General features: G+C 38.5%; 1 protein-coding gene across 1 annotated transcript in view; it reads left to right on the top strand.

Moving 5' to 3' along the window:
* Window positions 1-27,385, top strand: part of gabrb4 (gamma-aminobutyric acid type A receptor subunit beta4) — a 57,684-nt gene that overhangs the window by 15,194 nt on the left and 15,105 nt on the right. The window contains exons 3-5 of the mRNA XM_029448013.1: window positions 17,794-17,861; window positions 19,276-19,496; window positions 27,134-27,216. Of these exons, the coding sequence (XP_029303873.1) occupies window positions 17,794-17,861; window positions 19,276-19,496; window positions 27,134-27,216 (372 nt within the window). The remainder of the gene's footprint in view (window positions 1-17,793; window positions 17,862-19,275; window positions 19,497-27,133; window positions 27,217-27,385) is intronic.

Genomic DNA, 27,385 nt, shown 5'->3' with positions numbered 1-27,385 from the left:
AACACACACTGTCACTTTTCCTTTTGATTCCACTTTTCTCATTTGGTCTACGTGAGTTTATTTTGTTTTCCTCACTTTACATTTATGCAGTTATGTTTTTGATACACTATTTTTTCCTTGTTTTTGAGTCTGTCATTTAGAGTCTGTTATCCAGCTCTGTTGACTTTTGTTTGTCACATAGTTTTTTTTAACTTGTGAGATGTTCTTTTTCTTTGTTTCTTTTTTTATCTCACCTGCACAATATGACTTTCTCTGTTCCTTTGGTGTATCATCATTTCATGTGCAAATAAATGAACTCTAAACTCTAGATGGCAGTGCAGGAGAAGCAAAGAGTATTAGGTAGTCAGATTTATTCAGGTAAAAAATAAGTTTAATACGTGACGCACATATTTCTCTTAAACATCCCTTGCATCCTACACTGGTCAACGGACAACGACATGTTAGTCATTTACTCTCTTTGTTAAAAATCATTCGTGGTTTTTATATTGGCCCTTTCTTTATGACAGGATGATGTAAATATGAGGTTATTTGCAGGCCATAAAGTATTTTTTATGTAAAAGCAACACCCAGAATCCAGTTATTAATATTCTATCGCCATAGCATTAGAGAGATGGCAGGTAATATATGGGGGATGACTTTCCAAAGGTCCCTTGCTAGACATGAACCAAGGACGTGGTGATTCATCGTCGCTGCTTTAACCCCTAAACTTCCATTAGGGCCCCAATATTTCACATTTTATGTGTTGTCTTCTTAAAACGTTCTTTGGTTGCTGTAATTGTCATAACAGCTTGAACACGTGAGTAAATAAATAATCAGTTGTAATAAAAACGTGTTTGTCAAAATGGCAGCCAACAACATGATCCCCTATTCACTTGTATGCACACCCAATTTAGTGTAATGACCACAAATTGATTTATTAATAAAGAATTAATTCATGAATCCTACTCTCTTGAGACACATTAGCCATGATCGTCGAGGAGGATCTACACATAATTACCACAGGTTAATGTAATTATGCGGTCAGCTTCGGCAGGACTTACCATTACACGGCATGTCACTGAAGTAACTGGGATTTATCGCATGTAGGGTTACTCAGGAGATTAGCTTTGAAGGAGACAGTCTTTACAGAAAAGAACAACCTCAAAATCCTTACCTTTCCCATTTGGTCATACTTCAAAATGTTCACTTCCAAATCATAAAGGGACATGGAAACTATGGCATTGATTAAAACTGTCATTGTGTAACTTGCTGACTAAATGAGGTCTATAAGTAAATAAATGATAAGTTGGACCTTAAAGGACTATTAAATGAATCATACACTTCTTTAGCCAATATGTTTCGTAATGGCTTCAGGATAAATCCTGCAATGAGCACAGTTTGTCCTCAAATACCCACACTGTACATGCTCATGCTGACATTCTTTCTTTAAGACTCTTCAATTCTTTTCTTCTTAGAGTTTTATTACATGTTTAGTTTAGAATCATGACTCACACCATCTTGTACACACTGTGCTCTGTTAGTGCAGCACATTGCCGTCACATCCAGCTCTGCACTTCTTTCACCAGTATGAAGCATTATAATGTGATGTCCAATAGATTTCCCTCTGTTCAAATAGTTTTTCTGTCTCCAGTAAAGAAACTGTAAGCTAAATCTCACTGTTCGACCTAAACTTATAAGAGAGTAGGCATACCTTTTTGATTTACTTATATTGTTTAGTTATTTCCAAAACATAGACTCATTATTTAGCTTCTAACGCATTACGATTATACTACACATTTATGTTATACATTTAATACAATCGTATTATACAATCGGACTTCGTTTTGCAACCTGTAAAGTCAGCCCCTTCAGTCGTGGATATTAGTGACAATGCAAATTTAAGGCACGTCCGCATTGGCTTCACTTTTCAGACCCGGGGGGTGCCGCTTGGCTCTTGGCTACTGAAGGAACATGACGGTGCAACATGGCAGACTTTGTGAAGAGGGCCCACTCTGTTCTATATATGTATATGACTCTAAATTAACAAAAACACACTAATGAAACATACACTAATGAAAACATAGTTATGTATTTTATATTCTATTTCTGCCAATAGATCCCCCTAAATCCTACACACCGGTCCTTTAAATTTAACTAAACCCTTTACTGTAATTCACTCTTCATCCCTTCGGAGTACTTTAATAATGTTCCTCATGGGATTGTAATTTATGAGTTGGAAAGGCAGCCGGGTAATATGTGCTGTGTTTTATAATTCACTGACAAAATCTGTGTATGCAAGTAGGAAGCATTGTTCATATGCAGCCTCTTAGTGTGGAATCTAAGTAGGTTTCATATATCAGGTTGGAGGTTTGTGACAGGATAGGACGATAAGATGAGGCCACCTTTACTTATCCCCTGTCTCTCTGGCTCCCTGTGATGTACTGCCTCTGCTCTCCTGTTTTACCTCATCATTTTCTTTTTCTCGTCTCTTCTGTCCTGTTTTCACTCTTCGTGCCAGAGCTGCTTTAATGATTTTCCTTTATTAGCTATCACTAATCTACCTCGCTGTTTCTCTATCCATACAGTTGCAGTAACAGCGTACTGTACATTCATAGCTGTTCAGTAGTGTTAGTGGTTCAAATATTACATGTAGATTATTATCCTCCGATTATGGCGGAAGCTGCAAAGATGCCGTGTTACTTTTATTTGATCAGATCCCATTTTCAAAGGAGATCTGATGTGAAAAAAAATAAATAATAATAATACAGGGTACTGAAGGATTTAATATACATTAGAAAACAGTCAAAGAAGCAAGGTTTAATAATTATAATGAAAAATATATAGTATCATTCACTCGTGCATGCATGGGGTATTTGGGACCAACAGTACTGAACGCATAGGGAGGGCAATACTCTTATTGGCTCAAAGACAAATACACATTTTTGAAGGAAACTTGAAGCGTTTTTAAAGACAGGCAGTTTTTGTGTTTTCTCAAAAACAAACCTATGTAATGATTTAAAAAGAAAAAGGATTGATGGATACGGAAAGTGTACAGGTCAAATGTCTGAGGTTGGGAATATGTGACTAATGATAACGATGACTGAATAATTTGGCCTCAAGAAAAAGATTAAGCATTAAGAATTAGGAATGAATTGCCATTTTTAGTCAGGACTGACCTGTTGGTCAATAAAACTAAACTGCATAACTTAGATCAAATCAGGGACATTATGCTGAAACATCAAGTATATTATTTCCAACATTAACCTATTTACTGTAGATGTGAATTATTAAACAAAAAGAGCTTTTGACTGTAAAGAACAATGATTACTGTATATCCATACATGAGAAATACACAAACAATGTTGCATCAACTAATGACAGTGAAGAGGTAACATTATAATATGTTTTAGCTGCTATACTGACAAACAGTAAACAAGCATTTTATTTTGAAATGTTAACCGGGGAGCACTGTGGAGGAGAGCCAATTACACCATTTTTAAATCTTTTTGAATATTTATTAAGACCACATGGTGGCTCAGTGTTGAGCACTGTTGCCTCACAGCAAGAAGGTCCTGGGTTCCAATCTACCAATCTGTTCAAGACTGTGATCTTTCTGTGGGCAGTTTACATGCTCCTCCATGTCTGAGTGGGTTTCCTCCGGCTGCTCCACTTTCCTCCCACAGTCCAAAGACATGCCGGTTAGGTCAACTGGAAACTCTGAATTGCCCGAAGGTGTGAATGTGTTTGTCAGTTTATATGCGCGTTAGCCCTGTGATAGACTGGTGACCAGTCCAGGGTGTTCTCTCACGCCCAGTGCATGCTGGGATATAAGCTCCTCACAACCCCCGAAGAGAACATGTAGAAAATGGAAGAGTATGTATTAAATTCTAAAATTAAAATGAATGTTTTCTACTATGGCTATAAAGAAATATAAGAGCTTATATGTCTTACCTATCCATCTGCTATTGCTGGAACTGTATAAAAAAAATATTCCATTTATTTAATGGTGATGTTGATATCAATTTTTTTTATGCTTTCTGAATTATGAATTAAACACAGCACAGCCTAAGTATTCTCATTTTGTGAACGTCTAGGAATATTTAAGGTCTTGAGGGTGCAGCATGAATAAATTCAGCCAGCGCAGGCGACTACATTAGTTCCCTGTGGTGACCTATATACCTTCATTCATAAAGACAATCCACATTCACAACCTTGTGGACTAACGTGTACAAACTGTAGAACTACCTCCCTCTGAAGTACTCTCAATGTATGCAAGCCACTGACCTAGTTAAAAGCATGATATGAAATGTTTTTTTGGTGAGATTGTATTGTTATGTGCCTGTGTTGCCAACCATCTTTTAGGGAAGGCATTTAGGAAGTGTTTACATACCTGTATAGGTCATATACTAAATCAGTGGTTCTCAACTTTTTTTGGGCCAGCGCCCCCCTATCCATTATCCAGGTCCCTTACCGCCACCCCATCAAATAAAATGTAGGCTTGCTGTTTGTCTCCCCTGAATGTTGATTATTATTCTGTTTGTATTATTCTAATTATTATTCTTAGTATTTATAATTTATATTACATTTCAATTCTTGTAATATTTTTCTTATTATTAGGCGGCTATATTATGTTATTATAAAAACTCAAATTCTCTGAGATCGAAGTTACATAATAAAATTTCTAAATAATAATAAACATTATATTATTAAACAAATGTTTTGTTGTTTTTACCTTCAATTGCCCTGATACACTATGTACCCAGGGAGCAAACAAAGACATTTTATTAAGGAGTGTTAAACAAATGCAACGGTAAGAAGATTCAAACTTTAATCTGTGTCATAGACTGCAGCCAATCAGAGACGGGTCAGACATTCAAACTGTAACCGGTGTTAAACACAGCAGCCTCAGAAGTTCAGAACTGTGAAACAATTTGCACTCTTAAGTGATCCAACAATAATCCCCCCCCCCCCCCCCAACGGACCCCGTGTTTAATTTTATATAAATATGTAGCGTCAAATGTGCTCTTTTATTAAATAAACTAAACGCTTATGTTATTTATCTAATTTATGTACACGTTTACTGCGTAGCTTTGCTCATTGACATTCTCCCCGTTTCGCGAACAAACGAGAGGAAAGGAAAGGAGAGAATTACAAAGTGCAAAAAAGTCAAAAATCCAACACTTTAATTATAAATGGAGCGACGTCGACCCCAACGTTCAGAAACTCAGGCGAAAATATCCACACTTTTTAAACACACAGCCTGAATCAGAAGCAGTGATGCTGATGTTAGCTCTGCAGGTGTTAGCTCTGCTATAACGTTAGCTCTGCTGGTGTTAGCTCTGATTTTACCTCTACTGGTGTTAGCTCTGCAGGTGTTAGCTCTGCAGGTGTTAGCTCTGCTACTACAAGCAGCCAGAATGCAGCTCGTCCGCTGCTGGGCCAAGTCCCGACCAGAGTGTTAGTGTTTTAACATTAATTCAGATTAGTTTTATTCATGGTGTATCTTTGGAATAACATTAATGCTTTTGAACAGTGGTGGCTGAGTGGGACGGAGCTTGTTTTTGTTTTTCAAGCAGCACTTTATCGCTCAGCAAAATAAAAATAAGTCTAAAAGCACACAATGTTAACTTTTCAAACGCACTCGACTCGTCCTTTCAGCTCGTGCAGTTTGACATGTTTCGTGCTGTAATGCAGCTCGAGAGCCTTTTTCATGACCACAAGCGCATCCACACAAACACTGGCCTTTTACTTCCACAAAGAAATAATTGTTTGTCCATTTCTCCTGGAACATGCCGCATCCACCTTTCTCTTTGTTACACTCGCCATGCTGTGTTTGCTGATGTCAATGACAGTTTAATATTGAAGTTTTTTGACATGACGTGACCAAGTGATGACACGTTCCGCTCGTGTTGTGTTCAAGGACCCTGACCTTGACCAGGAAAAACAGTCAGTTGCCGGTTATATTCTATATCAGTTGGTAGATCTCAGACTTTCCACATTCACTCGGAATACAAAAGAAAACACAAGCAAATGAAAAAACATCTCCAATATATCTGCATCATGCCATCACAATGTTAAAATAAGGAAAGATAAAGAACATTTAGCTCATTTTCATCTTTAACACCACTGACGGATAGCTTTCATCAAGCACTGCATGTCCCAGCTGTATGTCTCACTTTTTAGTGTCCCCTGGAAACAGTTTCCGTTGTGTTGAGAGCTTCTTGCAGGGTGTTTCTATATTTGCAACGTTTTTTCCAAATACTGCGCACGCGTTGACAAATGGATGCTTCCGTGAGTCGTCAAGCTTATGAAGATGTTTTATAACTGCTTCACATTTTTTTCTGCTGCTTTCAGGGACATCATACAATTGGAGTATGTTAAGCGTCTAACTTCACGATATCACAGCCAAAGGTAGATGTTTTCTTGAAAAGGGGACATAATCACGTGAAGATTGGTACAATAATGAATTCAATAGCCCTGCCATAAACACTGTGCTGAATAACTGAATTTTAAGGTGTGATTGTTACTTTTAGATCTTCTGTGTTTGGTCAGAGTTGATGCCTTTCAAAGACACCATTTGGTTTGGTAATCCTTTTCTGTTTTCTCTGTACTTGTATTGTTTGCTCTGTGCCACGATGGAAATCATTGACTATGCCGCTGTATGACATGCAGGGGAAGAATTTGGTGCAGTGGTCTTCACTATTTTTTACGTGAGAGCCACATTGATAGGACAAAGTCAATAGGAAAGCCACTTTTACCGCAAAGTATGAAAAGCTACATCCAATCATAAAAAGCATGTCTGCTTATTAATCTGTCATCCCACCCAGAACATACAATATGCAACGCAGGGAACCAATGCATTCAAAAGCAGGATGCGTCGTTTGGAAATGCCCCTCCAAATGACTTCGCTTAAAACCAGAGTGGGTTTGTTTGCATATTAAGCACAAAGGGTTCGACTCGTGGAGGACAAATAACAATTCCTCTTACCACTTGTCTTGAATTTTCCTTTGCTTGTTTTGTATGGCTCGTACCTTTCTTTTTTAACGGGAGCACCTGTCCAGCATCTTCCTCTCGATTGGCGGTGGCTGGATGCTCCAAAGCCAAATCTTAATTTTCCTCGTTTGTCACGCTTTGTTTCTGTCCAACTGGTGTGCAACTTTTTTAATAAGAAATTGATCCATTTTACGTCTGTAGAAACACATGCGCTAACTAGCATGTAATTGTGAAACGAGTCGACCGGAGCCAAGCTAACGCGAGTATGAAGTGCCAGGTTGGTCGTAGTATCCTTCAATTTAAATGTTCAAATGTAGCGATATAAATTATTTTTTAGCAAATGTCCATATTCATAAGCATGCTTATGTTAACATATTTTAATGAGCTTAAGTTAATTTATTTCTATAATAGCACACCATGTATCTACCCGTCCAAGAGCACATTCACCATTGTAGTGCTGATAGACCGCCAAAACTGGTCCGTTTAGTGCCAAGCAAGTTTAAATATCTTGTTTCTAGTCTATATTTGCATCTTTTATCAATTATTATTATCAATTATTATTATCAATTATTTGTATTATTTGTAGACTAATAGAGCAGACACTGTGTTTTAATGGGTTATGTGTAATAGCCCTGCTTGTTTTTATGAAATATCTGTATTGACTCCATAATCATATCTATCACCCCTTTATTTAGCCCACTGCCAAGCGAGCCACCAATTAAAGCTTGGCGTGCCGCAGGTGGCTCGCGAGCCGAGCAATGAGTAACACTGATTTGGTGGGATGTAACATGTTGTTCTATTTGTTAATTTCTTGAGAAAAGGGCTTCATGAGGGCAGTGGCCATTGAAAACAAAAGCAAACACAGACTCGACTGGATAAATCATCATGCTTCTCTTGCAACACTGTAGGGAAAATGCTGCACAGTTGCTATGGAACCCTCTGTTGCTAGGCAATGGGTTGATTATCAGAGTTTTTTATATAAGAGGCAGAATGGTGTTTTCTTTGCCGTCCACCAAAGTTGCTTTGAGAACTGACAGGTTTTTACAACTGACAGGATCTGTGGATTAACATGACAATGATGTCCAAGATTCAAATGCAATTTATCCAGTTTGATACAATCATACTCTATATAATCAATTTGTGGCATACTGAATATTCAAACACTCCATATTTAGATGAAATGTAAACATCATGAAAGGTTTTGCGAGTAGACATCGATGTTGGGGGGAAAGCAGTGTTTCTCCTTTCTACGTATACCATACAAAACCATATCTGTGAGTGTCTAGCTTCCTTAAGAAGCCTCTTTAATCAGATTTCATCTCGTACCAATGCTGTATGGGGTACAAGGAGATATCTTTTCGTCTGATGGAAACTCCTTTTTTTGGCATAAGCACTGAATCTACCCAGATATGCTAAAATATTTAACTCAGCTCCTAATCTCAGCACCTGTGTGCTGGTAGGTTATGCTGCTCCCTTTATTAAAATTTCCAATTTATAAGCCGTGGACATGATGATGGAATATCATAATGTTGCCCTCTTGTGGTTGCATTCAGATATCAGCCTTTTATGAGTGAGGAAAGTAATCTGTCCTTTTTTAATTGTTGATCTTTAATTTTTTTAACTACTTTTGCATTGTACGTTTCCTTTGTTTTTCAGACTCATGAGATTAAAGGGTGTGTTGACAATTACTATCTTAAGCAGGCATTATTATTCTTCATAGTCGAAGAATATACTAATGTTATCATTTGTTTTTGTTTTTCCAAATTTGCTAAATTGAAAACAAAAGCAATGAGTACACACAGGGAGGTCTGCCTCTCTGGGCATCATCCTCAGTCTCTGCTTTGATCACATGCTTTCTGTCCATGTAGTCTCATGAGTCCCTAGAACACAACCCCCCTACTCCCGTAATGTCTGATAAAGCCTGCAATTATTCAAATGGCAGACATATCTTATATTACCCTCCATGAGACTAAAATGAACACTGCTAACCTTAACAACGGCCAGAGTAAGAATAGGACAGGTGTGTTTCTCTTGTAGAGAAAACCATGTCAAACTTCATTAAAAAAACATCAAATTTAATGATGCTTTGCTTATGATTAAACGGATATACAGGTAACGTTTACAAACATCAGGCAGTATTTACTTTCAGTTCAGTGGAATTTGTTTGTTCATTTATTGGTAATAACACAATTATAAAGAAACCAGTGTCAGACTCTGTCAAAGTTAGAAGATAAAGCTGTTTATGTAAACATATTTTATCTCTGAGGAACAATTAAGTGTACAGTAGGGATTTTGGCTGACATTGACAATCCATAATGGAAGCACTTAATGATTTTTGCTCATTTGTCAAGCACCAAGCTCTCTGACACACTAAAGAGAACAACATTACAAACTATGCAAACAGTGACATAGACTGCTACATGCTGTTTGATTCGGTGACAACTTCCGTGACATGAAAAGTGAAGCCAAATTTGGGAATGAATTAAACTTGCATTTTTCTAATATCGAACAGGGGGGCGACTCCACTGGCTGCAAAATAAATCAGATTGTATAGAAGTCTATGAGAAAATGACTTCTTGATTGATTTATTACCTCAGTAAACATTTTCCTGAAGAGTTTATGGTCTCAATTGCTAGTTTCAAGTCTTATTCAATTAAGCATGGTGTTAATTTAGTAAATTATGATCCCATTTAGAATAAAATAGACGATAAAGCAGCGTAGGTGAGGCTACCTTGTGATTGACCGGACACTCCCACGTCATTGTCTGGTTTGGGTGTTGTCCGTGTTTTCGTCTTAGAACTTCAAGCCTTTCACACTTTTCAGTTCTTTTTTATCGTTCAGTTGTACTTAGCTCCACCCCCTAATAAACAAAAAAGGTGGCGATGACCAAACTCCACAAACCAATGGTTAACTCACAGATACTACGTCCACTTGTTATATGCAGTCTATGTGTACAACCAAGAATAATTTCTTAAGCATTTGTACAACACTGACAGATACCATGGGATTTGGAGATGTTGGGTATCTAAGGTCCAGCTACTGTGGCTCAAATTAGAAAAACAAGATGACCGCTCCCTGACACTGAACATATATTGTTTTGATATAAGCCCGCATTACCAAGTAAATCATTAAATAGGGCAGCCTTACTGCTCACTACATCAGTGTAGCTTGTCTGCCCTGAGGCTAGATGAGACTGTCAGACTTGAAGCTGAATGTGGCGACACATTGTTGGAGTTGAGAGGACAGCATACATACATAATGAGCAAAGGAAGGGGACAGCTAGGCTAAATAAAAAAAAGGCAACTGTCAACAAGGAGTGAAAACTTGATAAGCGCAGCAAGATGCATGACTGGCTGGTTCTTGAACCATCTGGGGAATCTACTCGACGCAGCATCTATCGTCATCGCACAGTTCCCGACCTCGCAAAAAATTCCCTCAGCCATGATCCAGGTCAATCATCCGATGCAGAAACACAATTTAGATGTTGTGAGGATGATGTACTAATTGTAAACAGTTACCATGGGGATCATAAGGCAGGCAGCACCATTCAGTAAGCACCTAATGTAAATGTTACGGCATTTAGTTTCAAAATGCAGTTATGTTAGTATTATTAAGAAGGAATCTCCCATTAAAGATAAGAAGAATTAGGCCCATGACACTCCAGAAGCTAAGCAGTAGTTATTTCTCTCTGCTTACAGTATACAAGATTCCATTTAATTGTTTCCAGCATGATTACTTTTGTGAAAAGTGAATGCCATTTTATGATGCAATAAAAATACTATTTGTTTTTTATATGTTTAATTGATTGCTTATAGTTCTGCTCGATGGGTCTTTTGGGACAAGGTACTGTCAAAGTCCTTAGCACATTGTATACTCTAATAGGATAAGGATATCTGATGAGGTAATGATATCCAGGAAAGCCTTCAATTCTGCTACCCAATCAGAGGGATTGATCATAAATATTGCTTTTGTTACCTCCGCCAAGGAAGCTATGTTTTTGGTTCCGTTTGTCTGTCAGTTTGTCAGCAGGTCTACATTAAAACTGCTCCGATATTCATGAAACTTGAAGGAAGGGTGTAGCATTGGCCAAGGGTGAACCCATGTCATTTTGGAGTGGTTCCAAATCACAGGGCACGATAGTTGGAAAATATGCCAGTTTCTCAATCATTTTGCACTTAGCGATCAATATATCATTGGAAAGGAAACACACAACAGTGTGATCATTGTGGTCAGCAAGAGAGTCTGAATCTCTTAATATGCCCTCCAAGTTTTAGATGATGGTTGAAGCTTAGAAAGTCTTTGTCTTACACAGCTGTATGCATTAGAACAATCAACATGTCATATGGAGATTGTACTGTTTGCCTATGGGCTAAAATAAATACCATATTATTGCATAAATGGTTATTGATTATTAACTGTGCTATAAAGAAATTGTATAGTGGATTAAATGGATGGTTAGTTGCGATGGTAATACTAACAAAAGGATGGCAGGAAATATAAGGAAATGTCATCATATAAATGAACACCGTCTAATATGTATGTTTTCTTTCAATATTTCTTTAGTCCTTCACAAGTAAAAGGACAGCAGGGTTCTTACGTTTTTTGTATGAATTAATCAATCAAGATATACAACAGGTTAGTGAGCTTTAGAGGTGCTGGTAGGCATTGTGTTACCTTTGTAGTGAGCGAGGCTAGCTTTTTCCCTTCATTTCCAGTCATTATGCTTAGCTAAGCTAACCGACTGCTGGCTATTGCTATATATTTACCTGTCAGATATGAGAATGGTACTTTATAAAACTCACAAGTAAGCAAATGTGAGAATTTCCTAAAATGTTAAACCATTCTTTTAATGAAATTAAATAAATCACTGCAAAAATTATGCCATATTTTATTGTATCGCAGGGCTGCTAACTAGTTATGATCGGCATTTACACAATTTACAAAGATCTGTACAGATGTCTGTTTGTCCATTTATAAACTGATAGAAAGATGGAAATGCTCTAACAAAGTAATATGTCTTTATCGCTTCATAGCACCATGTGGAGTTTTACCTTATAAAGCATTTGCACAGCTCTGTTTGCCAGCATTACTTAACCTTTTCTTCCTTATTATTGGTGCACTGGTGCTTTTAAAGCATATTACCACTAACAACTGTTACGTCCTTTGCAGTGAGTTTGTGCTCATGGCGACTAAGCATGTGCATTCTCATGAGCATGCTGGTAGAACATGTAATCGGTACTCTGCCACGCCTTAAGTGGTCAACAAACCCAACAGGGCACTTTTGGGTCTTTTTGTAAAATTGCAATAAATCTGTTCTATCCGCTGAGTGCTGTCGCTGTGCCCAGTCCTGCAGGCAGCCACACGCTGGGTTCAGTCAAGAGGCAAAACTGGTTGACAATTTGAGATCAGTCCATATTGTTTCTTTGTCTATTATTATTTGTTTTAATGTACTCACATCTACATCCAGCCCATCATCTAGCGTCTGTTGAAAGCTGTTCCTATTGTGATATTGGCCTGACATTAGTATAAAATCAAATGCAGTGGACCTTTGGAAAAATAGTGCAAACAGTTTACACACTGATATGATAATTGTTCAGAGACAATATGTTTTGCCTATGGATGCTATGTTTTCTTTAACTCACTCCTTCCAGTTATATAAAATCCAGACTGTAAAAAAACATGACTGCAGTTAGCGCTTTGTTCATCTGAATATTCAAGTATTATGTGGAGAAAAGAAATCAAGCATTTTCTAGGCAATGTTGGAAATAGTGGTTGACACTGAATGGAGAAATGGTTATTTAAAGATGTAAAGGAGAGTTGTGAAGTGCAAGTACAGGTAGCGGTTTTTATTTTGAGAAAGCTGTGGTGACAAAGTGAGTGCTTCTGTTTCACTAAAACAGGGTCAAAATATGCAGAGAGAGCGAAGGAGAGATTTGGTGCTTTCTGTTTTCATCTAGCGAACGAATGTACTTTGACATCTCTGGGGAAAACTGTTACTGGTTGCCTTCACAAAGTGCGATGGAAAATGGTCCTACTTTCTCCCTTCTTTTTTTTTTGAAAGAGATGGGTCAGGGAATATGACAAAGCTTCAGGGCATTTAGTGTAGTGGGAGGAGTAGGGGGAAGGAAATAGGATTACAGAATAACACAGAGAGGATAGATGGGCCTTTTCGGTCAAGTGGTTTGCTTGTTAATATTTTAGTACAAGTGTTTGACGAGAAACCTCATAATTAAGCAATATCTGCAAGAAGGGCCCCATCAGAATAAATGATGTTTAAGTCATTTAGATGAATCAGGGTAAATTTTAACAAGTAGTGGTTATGGATTTGAGTCAGTTTCATACCATCATAGTTTTAAAACCGTTTGTCTTTTGACTATCTGATAGTGAATGGTGCATTCAGTAGTGTTGAACTCAAACAGAAAGAGCCCAGAGTTTTACATTAAAAGTTCTGAATGTCCCATAACTCTGTGATGTCATAGATGAGTACAGTCACGACTGTCTTCCCTCAGGCTCCGGGGGAGTATTTCCTGACCCTAATACCTTAGGATCGTAAGGAGAGCGCCGGATAGTACAGGATAGTACAGGATAGTACATAGTTTCCTTTGCAGCAGAGCTTACAAAAAGAGACCCAATTATAATCATATATTTCAAATTTAGAGGTGTATAGAAGCTTTGAGCAAATGGTCTAGTTGAGATAATTAATAACATATTATATGATGCATTTACTCAAATTAAACCGGCTGGTATTGCACACATTATTCCATTAAAATGCAGTGGTTGGTTCCCATGTTTTTTCTACATTGAACTTGAGAACAATTTGACTTACTTCTGATTGACTGAGGCCGCTGAGAACACCAATACTACTACTACTACTACTCCGTACTGCGTCCACTTGTTAACTTATGCAAACATTGCCCAACACACAGCTGCCACATGCTTTTCCAAACAATTAGCAATGCTTTACACATGAGGCATGTGTGCCAATGCAATTATATTGCAAGCTGCACCACTATAGCCATTTATAGTTCAGTTGGATTGATGCATGATTTTTGCCTTGTAGTTTTTTGTGCGAACAGTGCGAAACGTGACAATAGAAATACTCTTTAACTTATCATAATGAAGTAAATGTTGATTGCATAATGTAATGACACATAATTCTGTCTGCCCTTGGTGTACGATCTCCCGGGAAAATGGAGGCTCGTTTTACTGCACAAAGGAAGTGCGTCAACCATTGCACAACCAAACCAGGAACAGGATAGCGTTTTTGTTTTTTGTAGCTATCCCCAGAGACCAAAGAGTATCAATGAAAGTTTTTTGCAGTTACTATCCCCAGTGGCAGAAATGGAAGACGGTTAAACAACCAAAGTAACTGTGGAAAACAAAATGCAGTGTGTCCTGTGGTAGTTGCTAGGCTCTGAGGAAAATGGAAAGCGACCTGGTTGTCTTAACAACAATAATATCATATTGAAACGGTAGTTGTCTGTTTCCACTTTAAGAAACACGTCATCACTTGGTGCATAATTTATAGAATTATGGAATAACACAAATTCAACAGTCTCTGTGGTAGAAAGTTGGATCAGATCCTGGCAGTGTGCCCTGTAGGAGGGTGTCTACGCCTGCCCAAGCATGCAAACAAACGTGTGTTAAACCACCTGTTTAAGCCTTCAGTGATGGTCTTGGCTTCTCCATCGATTAGGGACAGTGAGCATTTGGTTGGACTTTGGTTGGGGTGCTTGGACCCCATTGTACTATCATGTAAGTCTAGTTTGTATTAGTTTTGAAGTAAGTGGATACACTGAAATGTTCTGATGTAATGCACAATGAATGATTTGATCAACTAAGTGGACATTGCACTTGGTGAAGTCTTACCCACATGAAAAACAATTATACATTGTCCTTGCTTTCCGAGCATTGGCTCATTGTTCAAACTATTTTCATTAAAATGTTTTTGTTTTCTGTGCTCATTCCTCTCTAATTTCATACAAGAGAATGTAAAATGTGCTCGATACTCTTAAGTTATTTAAGCCACAGACACAATGTGTGGGTCTATGCTGTCATTATAATGATAAACACTATAGTTAGTCAGGGGAAAAGCGCAGACTGACAGCTTTGTTTGGACTGTATTTTTAGCCATATCCAATAATAGGAATTATAGTTGTGTCATATGGCCTTTTTCATGCACTTAGATTCTTTATTTCAGGGTTGTGTATTCTATTTAGACAGATTAGGGTTATATTAGCAATTTTTATACATTGTCAAAAATATTTATGGGATCTGAACTGTACAAGTCTGCAAACTATATACATCACAATGACACATGCTGTCTTCAGTAACTGTCAAGATCTTTTTTTTCCATTCTGTTTTGCACTTCAAAGCGTTGTATTTTGAGAGGATTAGAAGAAAGGGAGAGTTGTAGATCTTTTCTGGTCAAACAAAGATCTTGCACTCTTTTCTTTTTTGTGAACCCGTGCAGTACATCCATCAGCTGAGTGTAGAAATGAATCACCCCGTCCTCTGTGAGTCCTACCTGACGCTTCAGATGTTGTCAGCTCATTGTTGTCACATTGTGCAGATAGGATTGCGCAGGGGAATGAGACCGAGCAAAGTTTTAAAGAGGGACAATGTGAAAACAAGTGATCTAAACTGAGGTGCAAGGACAAATCCGACAAAGAACAAACAACTAACTTCTGATTCTGAGCAGGATGGTAGGACAACCGTTCAGTTCTCATCATTAGCGTGTTTTGTTCTTGAATGCAGTGAGTCACAGAAAAGGACATGGACACACAGAGCGGCAGGAAGAGAAGGGGTCCACAAGGACAGGACAGGAAAAACAAAACAAATATACATAAACAGTAATGTTTAAATCCTATTTGAGTAAAAGTAGGTTCTGTACCTATTGATTGTGATGACACATGCAAAAAGTACATATTGTAGTACAGCTGTTTTCTATTATTTATGATCCTTATGCTAATGCCATTTCCACTATAATACTATGAAACATTATCTGAATATACTGATTCAGCACTGCCTCATAAACCAATCACTGAGATGTTTCTGCTGTTTCTGTTCGCTGTGTCAGCACTTCATATTTTGTGGCCCGATCATTCTCACTGAAGCGATGTAAGGCTGACACGGTTTGAAGAGGAAGGGACAGGGGGGGAGCGTGTTTAGCCGTTTAGGATAACATAAGGGCTAAAAATGCATAGAAGGAGAAAAAAATGTGTAATGATAGAACACTGAGAATCAGTATCAACAAATTTGTTCACTCACAAAACCCACTGCCTGGGGTAACAGCTTCTAAAATTGTGCTGGTTTTCTTTTTATCGCTGCTTGCTAGAAAAGGTATCAAGTAAAGAAAAGATAAAAGGAAGAAAAACAAGAAACTTTGAACAGACTCCAGCCCTCTCTGCACTTCTGTGTCTAGCTTCTTCAGCATTACTGTGGGTCTTGACATGTGTGGCTGTAGTCTGATGCTAATATTCCAAAGTTTTTTTGAATAAAACCTAATATGAAAAGAGCTGACAACAAAATGATCTCCAGGTTAGTGTCTTAAAAGGAGAGCTTCAGGCTCAGGGAATCCCCCCCCACTGTTGCACAACACATGGGAAGCATGTATTTCAATAGTATATGTATATGACATGTAGGCCTGTTACGATAACTACTTTGTTGGACAATATAAAATGCAAGAAATAATTGAGATAGTGGCATAATAATGCAAGTACACACTTTCAGAGAGCAATAAACTTCTAATTTTTAAGAATATTCAGACATAGGAATTGGAATGTGAGGAAAAATATTGAAATATCCTAAATAAATAAAATGAGACCATACAATCAAAACAATAAATAAAAGGTCAGCAAAAGTGATCGAGGTCATATCTAGGTATCGTACAATAAGTCGATAATGCAAAAATTATCATGATCATGTCCATATATTGTACGATAAGTCGCTAACACAAAAATGATCACGGTCATGTCCATATAGCGTAAAATAAGCCGATAACGTAAAAATTATCAAGGTCATGTCCATATATCGTACAACAAACTGATTGACGTAAAAAATGTTAGAGGTCATGTCCATATATCGTAAAATAAGTCGATAGCGTAATTATCACGACAAGCCCAATGACATGTATATGGAAAATGTCCCTATAATTAATGCAATGTTGTACACAGGCCTTATCTGTGTAATCACACACAACATAGAAACAGAATGTCTGAAGTCTCCTCTGTAACTCTTGGTTACAGTGACTGTGGGTACATGGGCTCTGTGAATGGATAATCCTTGTCAACCTTAAGATGTGTGAATACTGAAGTGGGCTTAGTGTTATCTGTACATGTAAGGGAGTTGATGTGCATAGCTGTTTACATTTCTACAGCATGTACTGTAATCATGTAAATGAGACACAGTCTGCTCTTCCCATTCCTTGCTAGCTTAGAAATTAGGATGGATGATTGCATTTTCCCAGTGTTGTAGCATAAACTGAGAGTAACTGGTCCTTACTCTCTGTATGAAATACACACTCTGGGCAGCAAAAGTAGTTCTACATGTCAAACATTCTACAATTCAAATAGTCTATCTGATGTTGGTGTTTTAACTAGGAATGTCGAAATCTAATTCATGGGTGAAATCTATCTATATAGTTGCAATGATGTACCAGTATAAAAAATGACACGTGACTGGGTATGCAACTGAAATAGTTTTAAGTTACACTGCTACACTGCATCAATTTAGTCCGCTAAAACTGTATTTGATAATACAGTAGCACATTATCCTTATTGTACTTTTTCAGTGACTTCAGTTTTTCATTTGTTCCCTCAGGTGCTCCAGTCATCGTAGGAATGAGCATCAACATAGCGAGCATCGACTCCATCTCAGAAGTAAACATGGTAAGTTTCAAACGTCTCTGTCTTGAGATCCCTCACTGGCTTCCCACCCACAAACCAGTTGTGATTGTTGGACTGAATTACACATTTATACAAAATTCCCACATATATCCACTGAATGAGACCTTTGGTTTTCATGGTAAACATAAAAATTACGTCATTCTGTCTCTTAGCACTGTCAGCTTGACTCCTCCCATATGGTTTTTAATACATTTTGATACATTGTGTTTTTTTCTTTCTTTCTTCCAAGGAGACTTGTCCAACTCCACAGCATACTTTGTTTTAAATATGTTCATGATATGCTTGAGATGTCTTCGTTCCAGTACGTCTTTGAATCATTAGTTAAAGTGGGAACATAGGAACACTTGATAAATCAAATGTAGATTAAATTGCCAATTTTATACTGTGTGAATTTTAATGCTCCTACTGGTTAAACAAAAAGCACGTTTGTAATACTTGTTGTTTTTTTAGACGGTCAAGTGCCAAACAAGGTTTTGTTTTCTGTGTTTTTGTCAAACCAATTTAGAGCAGCTTTCCTTAAATCTGCATTTGAAATTGCTCATTTTTAATGACAGATATGAGCGAGTGGGTTGATTGAGTTGTTTATCTGTAGTATGGCTGATCACTCATTAAGAACTGTGTGTTCATTCACTTAATACAAAACACTTTGGAACATTAATTACAAAACAGAATGTAAGGGATACTAGCTGTCTTAACATGCATCATGCTCAAACACATGAAGCGTGGGCGAACCTGCAATTAAAAAAATAGTCCGAGATGAATGGCACACTATATTTAAAAACATTGGACTGTGTAGGTTGAAAAAATGTGTAGGTTCATTGGTCTGACCGTAGACTAGTGCTTTGAGGGCAATGATGCATTAGCAGGCAGACATTATATCTCCACTTAAGCTCTTTCCCAGTTAGGTTCAGTATAATACAGAAGTACTGGCACATATGTATGTATTGGTTTGCTGCCCATGTCCTATTTTATAAATGCTGAGCAGTTTGTTTTTCTGATTGTGTAAAAAGGTAAAACTATTTTCATAATCTGAGAGTATGAAAACAGTTTTGGAGTGCCCTCGTAGCAGATGCATTTCTTTTATTGCTGTTGCGGCCTTATCACAAGTGCGTATTCCTCTTTTTGCCCTTCATTAAATTACATTGTGGTAAACCACTGAAGAGAGGCATTTTCATGTACTCATGTTCGTACACACCACATTGTTCCTGGCCCCTACTGGCATTATCTGGTAATTGCAATTTTAGGACTGAAATCCAAGGGATCACTCATATCGCAACATTGTTCATATCGCGCACTGGCGGGAAACAATAAGATAAACGGAAATGACAAAGTGTTCCCCTTGCTTCTGACCTTGATCTAAATGTTCTTTGTGACTTCATATACGTTTTCTACCCAGGACTACACCATCACAATGTATTTCCAGCAGAGCTGGCGAGATAAGCGTTTGGCCTATAGTGAGCTGAAGCTAAACCTGACTCTGGACAACCGTGTAGCAGACCAGCTTTGGCTCCCTGACACCTACTTCCTTAATGACAAGAAGTCCTTTCTTCATGGTGTGACAGTAAAAAACCGTATGATCCGACTGCACCCTGATGGCACTGTCTTATACGGGCTGAGGTAAGAACGCTGGTTTACATCAGCATTTATCATTTTAATTTGTGACTAATCATTACTGTATATGTTTTTGTTGTTATTCTTCCTGTTTGCTTTTGTTTTCTGCATTTCAACATGTATCTGCAGGCTGAACCTGAACTATTGAAAAGAAAAAGAATGACACGGCTATTGAAATTTTATGTAGCCAAAATAGTCAAATTCAGTACTGATAAGAAAACTGTTTCAGCAACACATGATCTGCGTTTATTGCAAATACATGGCTGCAAGTTTAAACTTAAATAATGTGCGTTAAAGCAATACTAAGTTCTCTACTTTTTTCTACATTTGTCTTCTTAAAATTGACATGATGTTCAATACACTATAAAAGCCACCACTGCTCACTTCAATACACTGATGCTATGTTCACACTACGAGCAACACAACTACAAAATGGCCAACCCTGGCTACATTGTTGCCAAATCGCCTCTGCAGTGTTGCTCAAGTGCTTGTTGACTTGACGTAGACATGGGCTTGTGCGTGTTGCATGTTGTGTCTGCGAACATGGATTCTCAGTTGAGAGCACAGAAAGCTTGCATAGCGTCAGCTTACTGAGCTAAATAACACAGTACCACTGCTAACATGCTTGTTACTCCCGTAATAGTGCCACCCTATGCCAAGGGTACTTTTTCTTGTTAGTGTCGCAGTGAAAAAAAGGGTAGGGTTGAATAGCAGCAGTGGGAACTGTCTAAATTTTAGATTGAACGGAACAGAAACTTATGGGGAAAGAGAAGGGGACGGGAAATGGTGAAACAAAAACATTTGATTGTTTGACGCTTCACTGTGTCATTGGAGCGCTTTGATTTGTAGCACGTCACACATTGAAAAGAACCGGGCGTCGGTTTATAGGTTCATGTCACCAGCTTCCTTTAAACATGACTTGTTGCCTGCTGCTTTATCACTAATAGTCTGAAGGTATTTTGCGGCTACAGACTTACTGGTCTGGTATGACCAGTATCTTATGGAGGCAAACGTTAACTTATGTTCACAAACTTTGTGTAGAAATCACGGCCCACTGGCTTTGAGACTCTCCTCCACTTGTTTGTTCTTGCAGTCCGAAGACAAAACAGGTTAGGTGAAGTGAACTCTGTGACTGCCTGTTCCCAGCGATTGACTAGAAACCTAGTTCAGGTTGTTTCTCTGCCTTTTGCTCAGTGCATGATGGGAGTTACCCAGAAAAGAAAAGTGGTACAGTATAGAGAAGGGATGGATGGATTGTTCCTGTCTTTTAAAATGTTACTTTGGGAAAGATTTAATAATGCAAGAAGATGAAGCCTCAGGAGAAAATATGGATATGCAGGAAATACATTTCACTCATGCTGGGATAGGCTTTACCCCTTTGTGACCCTTAACAGCATCACTAGTATTTGGAAATCTAGAGCAAGAGCAAACACTTAAATATTAGACCAGAGAAAACGGGAGCACTTATGGGAAGGAGGAGTGATATTTGCCAACAGTAGACTGCTCATGTCCCAGAGATGCTCGTGATAACTTTTAATTAGATAACTGCTGCCTTTATCAGTTGTCTCTGTTGCAGTAATGCAGCAAGTGAAAATCTTGATAACCTCAGAAAAACAAGCCCATCGCTGATACCACTTGGTCCTGTGGCAGGATGAATTATGACAGATGTATTTTTGGCAAGCAAAACAGACTTTAAAGCTTTATTTTTAAAGTTAATAGTCTACAAAGTTCTAAGTGTGACTCAGGACAAACAAAAACAATATTTTGAAAGGAGAGGGGTACATTAAATCCGAGATTCATTGTCCCAGAAAGGCTAAAAAAAGGTTCAAAATACTCACCACCTAAATGTCCCAGATCACTGCGACAAACTAGACAATTCAGTCAACAGTAAATGTGCACACAGGGACCCATCCAAAATCCCTCGGGGGCGGCTAAAAGTACGAAAGCATCCTGAGGTTTGTTCAAGCTCAGAATGGATCGCTGCTTTTCTTAACAAGTCATTAGAATAAAGCAGTTTGATGGAGGCAAAGAAGCTGGGAACGTGTTTTGTTCCATGAATAAAATAAAATGACAGTGACAAGGTGTAGATCATATGAAGTAATGAATTATTAATGCAATAATCAATATTCAGAAACTCTGAATTGGTGCTGACACAAAAGCAGATTTGATGGCAAAAGTTTTTTTTCTTTTTATGACTCTTCACAAGGTATCAAGTTTGTAAAAATGCAATCTCACTGCTGCTGAAGACCCTGCTGTAAATGTCTGCCCACTAGCTGAATCTTTAAGGTTTGTTCTTTACCCTCCGTGACAATCGCACATGGGCCTGGCAATGTATAAGTGCAATCTGGGAGAAGCATGGTGCCACCCTGAGAAGGGTCTGGAGCAGCATGCTTATATCATTTGTCAGAGGAATACGTCAGCAGATACTATTGGGGTGTGCTTCAATAAAGGCCAATCACATCACCTTCTGTCTTCGCCCTTCTGCTGCTGCTTAATGGCTACTGAACAGAAGGACCTCATGCATCCGACAAACAGAATAACCCCTTTGTTTAAATGCTAATACTGCATTAGTCAATTAATTAAATGTATCTTTGATTCTTTTTAATGTGTAGTAGATGAAAAACTTCAAATAAATAAAGCAGGTGGAAACGTGATCAATTTCACGCCATTTGGTGCCAAAATGACACTGCGCCACCTGATCTGAATAAACATACCATCTGCTCCACTCAGCATACGTACCTCATGCACATCCTAAGTTCCTTCGGAGTCACGAAAGTACCGAGCAGGCGCTGCACAAGCATAGTAAAATGGACTTGTGCCAGAAGAAAATAGAATTACACCTGCATTTGCACCTCTACTGGCTTTGTGCCTGCATTAAAAGCAGAAAGCTAAGGCTGTTGCTAGGGACACGAGCATCCTCCAACATCTCATCTTCAAGCCTACTGCACAGGGGTTTACGGTTACCATCACCCACTGCAGTAACTGGTTAAATGGCAGATGGCGGCGAGCCCTTGGATCTGTCCTCCAGACCATTTTTTCAGCAGTGTACAATAATTAGAAGCCGTGCATAATCTACATGCCATGGTGATTTCAGGACTTTTACAAACCTCCTGTAAGCATGCAATTAAATTGCTTTGTGAAAATGTTTGACTTTGCCCAAGGGTTGTGTGGACATTTCTTTCTGAGAACAATAGATGTAACTTTAACAACAGATGTTGTGTTCTCAGTTCAATTCATTTGAATGCTGCGTCTCTCAAGTTTGACCGCTTGAGGTTTTTTGTTGTCTTAAATGCATTTTCTTGTAAAGACCGCCTGTGTGAGTCCATCCCCCGTGCCACTTCTAAGCACGGTAGAATGCAAACTGTGGACAATCACATTACACACACGACTGCACCCAGTGTTGCTCTCTCACCTATCCACTCACTGTGAAATGTGCTTCTACTGGGTTTTGTCTTCTTTTTTAAAAAACATTATTTACCTACAGTGGTGCTTGCAGCGATTTCAATCTGAGCTGTTCGGATTTGTGTAGATCAACTTCTTCTATTTTCATATTCAGTTTAAGTACAAGCTCTACTTCACAACTCTGTCCACATTGTTTCACCCACTGATCTCACGCTGAGCGTTAAATGGTGCATTCTCTATACCTGCAGTCATTATTCTGTAGATGAACCAAGCAGATTGCATCAAGGTTTTAGATTGTTTCGAATTTCACCAGGTTTGTATTATTTTCCTACAAACAAAAATGCACATGTGCAATCAGGATTTTTGAAAAGATGCTATAGTCACATAACAAATAATTAATCAATAAACTTAGTTTATAGTTATCCTTATTTCCCGTAATGTAATGCTTTGATATAGATTTGTGGTTAACGCAAGCGACCAGAAAAGCAACCAGAAAAGTGAAGCCAATGTGGGAAGTGCCTTAAACCAGCATTATTTGTTATTGTCCAGCAGTGGGCCACTTTACTGTTTGCAAAAAGAAGTCCAATTGTATAGAAGTCTCTGTGAACATTCCCCTACCTCTCACTTGATTTATTACCTCAGTACTCAAGGACAAAGAGAACAATCCAAAGTGAATACAAATTAATACAATATTTTAGTTTTGATACTTTAAGTACATTTTGCTGATCATACAACTTTACTTTTTGTCATAATGGAACATTTTTACATTGGTGTACTGTTACTTTTACTTAAGTAAACGATGCCACTACCAATAGCATGTAAATCAAGTGGATTGGAGACCATGAACGGTCCATTAATGTGCATATGCCTGCCCATTAGTCCTTTCCCCAGGAGTGACTAGGAATTGTAAGAATCACATGATGGTGGCCTGTAGATCTAAAATCCGGGTCTGAAGACTGCTGAGTGGTGCAGGAGAGCGATTGTGTGTTGCAAAAAAACAAAGTCTTTGAAAACATCAATAAAAGAAGTTGCTGTCAGTAGAAAGTGTCAAGCTCTGTGAGCGCTATAGAGCAGCATTTTCTAACTTGCCTGTGAGTTGTGAGTCCATGAATCCAGTTTGGTAGTGCACTGATTCCTGAGACCATTGAGGGCTTTGTTGAGCAAAGCTTTCGCCAGATGGTGATTCTCTCTTCCTATCTCGTGTTCCTCTGTTTATTAAACCACGGTGTAGTACTATGATCTTCTTTTGGTAAGCAAGCTGCCTCACATAGAGGGATACAGGAGTAGACTGTGTAGGTGTTAAAACTATTGCTCATATATCTGAAAGCCTCCCTGTCTGTAGTGCTGAGCCTCTGGGATCCACCTCCAGATTGCTTTTAGTCGTCACATATGCTGGCAAGATACATGGTCTGAAAAGCCAAGAGGCCTGTAGTGAGTGGAATGCACCTTATTGTGAATTAAAGGTTTTTACTTCGGCAGACTCTACCAGTTAGCATTGTAACAATATTAAAGATGTTTTGCAACAATGATTTAAAACTTTTTTATAAATTGTCCATGAAGTCGTCTCACACCTCTTAGTGACATGAATGGATTACTGAACTGGCCTACCGGTCAGTGTCATGGGCCCCCCTGGCCTTTACTTGCAAACTGTCCCTCAAAGAGACACATACTGACCAGGAGGAGACACAAAACAAGCAAAAAAGACACAAAATGTCTACAAAGAGACACAACGACCAAACAAATGTCTACAAAGAGACATACAGCAGCAACAAAAAAAGGCTAAACAACTATAATGTCTTGCTCCTATGTAGGAAAGGTGGTGGGGCCTTTTGCATGTCTGTGCTTATGGACCCATTGTCTCATAATCTGCCCATGCTTAGTGATAATGACAAAACAATACAAATAATATTGCATACCACATTGAAATGTCCAAAGTAAGCAAACTGCTGAGTGTCAGCTGCAGTGCCTGCTCAGGTCTGAGCCCGCTGCTCTCTGGTGGGACTTTAAGTTGCTGACCTACATCTGCTGACATTTCTAAATCCCAGGCCCTCGCTGTGAGCCGTCCCAACTTGTGCCTACTCAATGAGGATTCTTGCCTGACTTGTTAACTGTCACATATGAAGTCAATTTTATTCGTTGTGGGTTCCCCCCCCCCCCCCCCCCCCCCCTCTGCCAGGGGGTAGAGAATTCATTTCTGTCTATTACTCCGAGCTGCTGCCACTGCCAGGGTTTCACTGCTTCACTGTGCTACCACTGTCTTTTAAGAACAGTAACTGTGTCTTGAGAGAATATGTCTTCCTGTGTATGATCACGGAGGACACAGGACCGCACTAGCGCTTTAGGTTTCAGGCTGTTTCTCCATATTTTAGTTTGTTCAATTTTTCATTCAACTTTGCCATACTTTTTTCTTTTGATGATGTATTTGTGTAATCCCTAATTCACTTTTTGGGGCCAAGGTTACTTGGTAGATTTGTAAAAAGGCTGTGGTTATAATATGTTGGTCTAAGTTTCTATAGTTCACTGTTTTCAGACTTAAAGGCCCTGAATTCTTTATTTCTCGTCCAGCTTCTTATTGTGAAAGATAGGATTCGGGCTGCAACTAACGCAATGCAACAATTATTGTCTGTACAAAATCCAAAGATATATCAGTTTAATTTGATATAACAGAGACAATCTGTAAATATTCTGGGTTTTGTATCTGTGTGTATAGTAGTAGCCATTTGTTTGTATCAAACTGCCGTCAACCGCTCTGAAGAGAAACATTATGGAAAATACATTTTCCCCCAATTCTGTTCCTGGAAAATCATGATTGCCAAGTGACCTTTCCTATTAATGTAATTAGGCATGATGTTATCTCCTCGCTGTGTGTGTACAGCAGGAGCAGTCCTGCTGTACACACACAGCGCAGAGGAGCACTGTGAGGCAGCAGGGAGGTGCAGTACAGCAGATCACAATGCAGTTTCACTAGCTTAATGCTTGTGCAGCAGAATGCAGCTCAATGTCATTGTGAATAATAAATATATACCTGTCACACATTTTGTTTATGCATTATTTTCTTTACCCTTCTGGTGCCTCCTGCTATCATGGATGTGTGTTAATCTGGCTCCAATCAGCTTCAGCAGAACATATTTTGTTTTCCAATTACCCGCCGACAGCACTCTGTTCACCCCACCATGACCAATTTACAAACTCAAGTAATGTATTTCCAATGCTTATTATCTACTGCATTACTTATTCTAGGTACTGTATATGCACATTTGCTTACTGCATGTTCAACCACACACAGTAGCAGCATTGGTGGCTTTGACTTTAACATGATTGATAATGTATCCAAAATGTGAATAAAAAAAAAAACTTCACATTACTCTCATCATGCTCTGTGTCAGAAACCACCGGCACGTTCTCAGGGGAGCAAGCTGGTGGCTTCTGACACCGAGATGATGAGCTGAAAATTAACTTTTCTATTTCATTTACACAGGAGGGCAGTAAGCAAATGAAAGCTAGTATGATGAACACATAGCAGCTGGTATAAACAGCAGAAATGTAATTACTAAAATCTGCTGCACCGGTAAATATTTCAGTTAAATGCCAAAGACCTCTACATGTGTAATTTGTAGCCAAAGCAGTTTTTTCCTGGCCTACTGGATTTATTGATATTAATAAACTGCTATGCATACATATTTTCCAAAGCTACCTGGCAGATATGCATATCTTGGAACGAGCAATAAGTAACGTGCATTGACAAAATCGCAGATGCTGAGCAGTTAGTGATCCATATAAAAAGGAAATACTTCTCCAGACTACTCACAGAAACATAAAGAGTAAATCTTATTTAAGAGTCTCTGCAAAAGGAGGAAAAATGCTGTGGAAAAATCCCCCAAAAAATAAAGTATCCGTTTTAATATAGGAGAGCATATTAAAGAGTCTCCAGCTCATGACCCTGAACCATGAGTGTGCTACACAGTTACGTACATTGAAACCCACTAACATGCAATATTGGCAAAATGTCTTCTCAATAATAATAAGTTTAAAAGCTGTGAATTATTGAACTGCTGCGGACACAAACAGCCACACAATGATTACTCTGAAAGTGCAACTTGTGCAACATGTTAAAGTAAATCTGTCTTTCTCTTAACCCTTTCCTTCATTTGTGTGACCACATTACACACAGCTGTTCTTGTGTATCCATGTCGTTATGATATCAGCTAAGTCTCTGCTCTGATTCTGTCTGTTTCTCTTAGAATAACCACCACTGCTGCTTGCATGATGGATTTGAGGAGGTACCCTCTCGATGAACAGAACTGCACCCTGGAGATTGAAAGCTGTGAGTATTATTTGACCTTAAGACCTTTAAACTGAGAAAGCTGTTTGCACTGGGTTATGTTAAAATCGTCTTATTGGTTACCTCTAAAAATGACACTTAATTGAGTACTTTTTTGTGGTAAATACATTTGTCTGAAATAATTTTGAGGTGTCATTAGGGAAATATTTGA

Source organism: Cottoperca gobio, chromosome 14 (assembly GCF_900634415.1).
Source record: "Cottoperca gobio chromosome 14, fCotGob3.1, whole genome shotgun sequence".
NCBI classification, from domain to species: Eukaryota; Metazoa; Chordata; class Actinopteri; order Perciformes; family Bovichtidae; genus Cottoperca; species Cottoperca gobio.
This window is presented reverse-complemented; position numbering and strand designations above follow the sequence as displayed.